General features: G+C 33.4%; 1 protein-coding gene across 1 annotated transcript in view; it reads right to left on the bottom strand.

Moving 5' to 3' along the window:
- Positions 1-2,238, bottom strand: part of LOC119585269 — a gene marked incomplete in the record, with an annotated part of 28,795 nt that overhangs the window by 4,813 nt on the left and 21,744 nt on the right. Inside the window, 1 exon segment of the mRNA XM_037933944.1 lies at positions 10-106. Within this exon segment, the coding sequence (XP_037789872.1) occupies positions 10-106 (97 nt within the window).

Below are 2,238 nucleotides of genomic sequence, written 5' to 3'. Positions count from 1 at the left end.
AATACATACCTGACAGCAGCATTTGCTTGTGCAATTTTCTGACTATTTGTGACAAGTAAATATATACCATCACCAGCTTCTTCTTCTTCTTCATTACCTGCCACACCTGTGGGATTACCTTGAGATGAAATCAAGTTCTATATGCAAAGCATGCAAAATCACAGTCTCAACATAAGGCACTTTAAGTGTTATTCTTAATATGAAACATCAAAGCTTTATAAAACTCTGGTATCATAAAACATGAAACCTATAAACCTTACAATTCTTGGTCAGATATTAGTGACTAGAATGCTGGTGACTGAGTAAACTGTCAGTAATAATTAAATCTTAGAAATTCAATATAATAGCAATGGCAGGGCCTGGACTGGATGTACAGTAATAATACAGAAGACAAAAAAATGTATGATTATGGAAACTGATTTTAAGGAATTATACTATCTGTCTAACCACATTTTTTGGGGTTCTGACAATCACACAGTGATTTTGGTATAACACAATAAGTTTTACATCTATTATAGTATATTTTTTCTCTGGTATTAAAATGATGGTGTCATTAAAACTTTCAGAATTTGTTGCACTCTTAACTCAATGTATGGGTGCACTACAAAATACTTTAATTATTCATCCAACATGGTCCACCAGAATAAAAACATTTAAGCCTGTCAGGAATTCCACTGTTATCTGGCAACAGCTATAGTTTTTGTACTTGGAACACCAGAACTCAAATTCTCAAAGGGAATTCAAGAGATGGACATAATTCATACTCTTGGACTTTCCAACATCATGGGAATTTATTCTGCAATTAAAACCAGTTTTTAAAGGTAAAAAATATCTTGGAATGGGATTGGTTTTATCCAAAAAATTGGAGCAGCTAAAACATAAGCTTGCTATTACACTCCCTTTCACTGAGTAATGCATATAAAATTGATAGAAATATCAGATGATATAAATAATCCCTCAGATCTGTCTCTATTGTGGCTACAGAAGAATACAAAAAAAAAAAAAAACTTTTATCTAGAGCTTACCACATGCATAATGAAACACAAGATATTTAACGACCAACTGTTATCTATGGGACTTTAATGAATTGGAGGCGATATGAAAGAAAACAAAATATAGAGCCTTATGATAGATAGCAATGGTAAGTTAAACTGAGGCCTTTACAATCATAAAGTACAATCCTCCATGTTTTTCAACAGTGAGATGTATGCCTACACATTCCCCAATCCCTCTTCTATTTGGAGAGCTAGTCTGGTGAATTCTGTGGTGTTTGTATAGTGGTTGTAATTCACTTTTTTTTAACGGATGTAGTCAACAACTTCTCTTGGCTGTGTCCTGAATAAGACATCATGGCCACACAACGCTGTCCCACTAATCCTCCAAACATGTGTTAGCAGGTCAAATGAAATGAATTACGTAAGACACCTAGATATCACCAAGCTAAGAGTTAGATGATACCATACAGTTGTAGTTCATATTTCTTTCCTTGCAAACAATCTGAAATAGTCAAGAAACAAACTTTAAATGTATTTCTTTCAGTTTTGATAAATGGTAGTTTGTACAGCATGGCTCTTGGTGAAGTAATTAATGGTACAAATGCATAATTTAGAAAAGAATATCAGATCATATGTAACTGATGGAGTAACTAAAGACCAGGTACGTTATATTCAGGTCCAACGTTAGATTTCACCAGGGACTAAACTAAATGGAGCCTGGAGGGATATATGATTGTAATGCTATTACATTTACAATCTGCATATTCATTGTCTTGGTACTGGATCTTTAGTGAACCCACAAATAAATAAAATACTCATGGAAGTGATAAATACACAATATAATTTAAAAGGTCTTTAAAATTTGGAAAACCATTGAAATGTGAGACAATAGTTTAAGCTCTTATGTAAATCTAGTCCTGCTTATATATCTATAAACCAAAAGTAGACAGACTTTGTTATCAATGAATTGTGTCTGAAATCATAGAACATGACAAAGTGGGAGAAAAAAAATTCTGATACTTTAAAAATCATGATAAAAAAGACAATTCATCTGATATATTTCAACTACCAGAGGGAAGAAAAGAAAAGAAAAAATGCAATGACAATCAATTTTAAGAAAGAAATTTAACCGGTTTGCTCCGGATGGTTTAAAAGATGCGTGTTGCTCATATACGGGGTACTTGCCTGTGAGCGGCAGCTTTGAATGTGTCATCCTGAGAGTCTCTATCTAATACAGTTCCCC

This window comes from Penaeus monodon, chromosome 19 (assembly GCF_015228065.2).
Source record: "Penaeus monodon isolate SGIC_2016 chromosome 19, NSTDA_Pmon_1, whole genome shotgun sequence".
In the NCBI taxonomy this organism is placed as follows: domain Eukaryota; kingdom Metazoa; phylum Arthropoda; class Malacostraca; order Decapoda; family Penaeidae; genus Penaeus; species Penaeus monodon.
The sequence above is the reverse complement of the archived record's forward strand: the minus strand, read 5'-3'. Positions and strand labels throughout refer to the sequence as shown.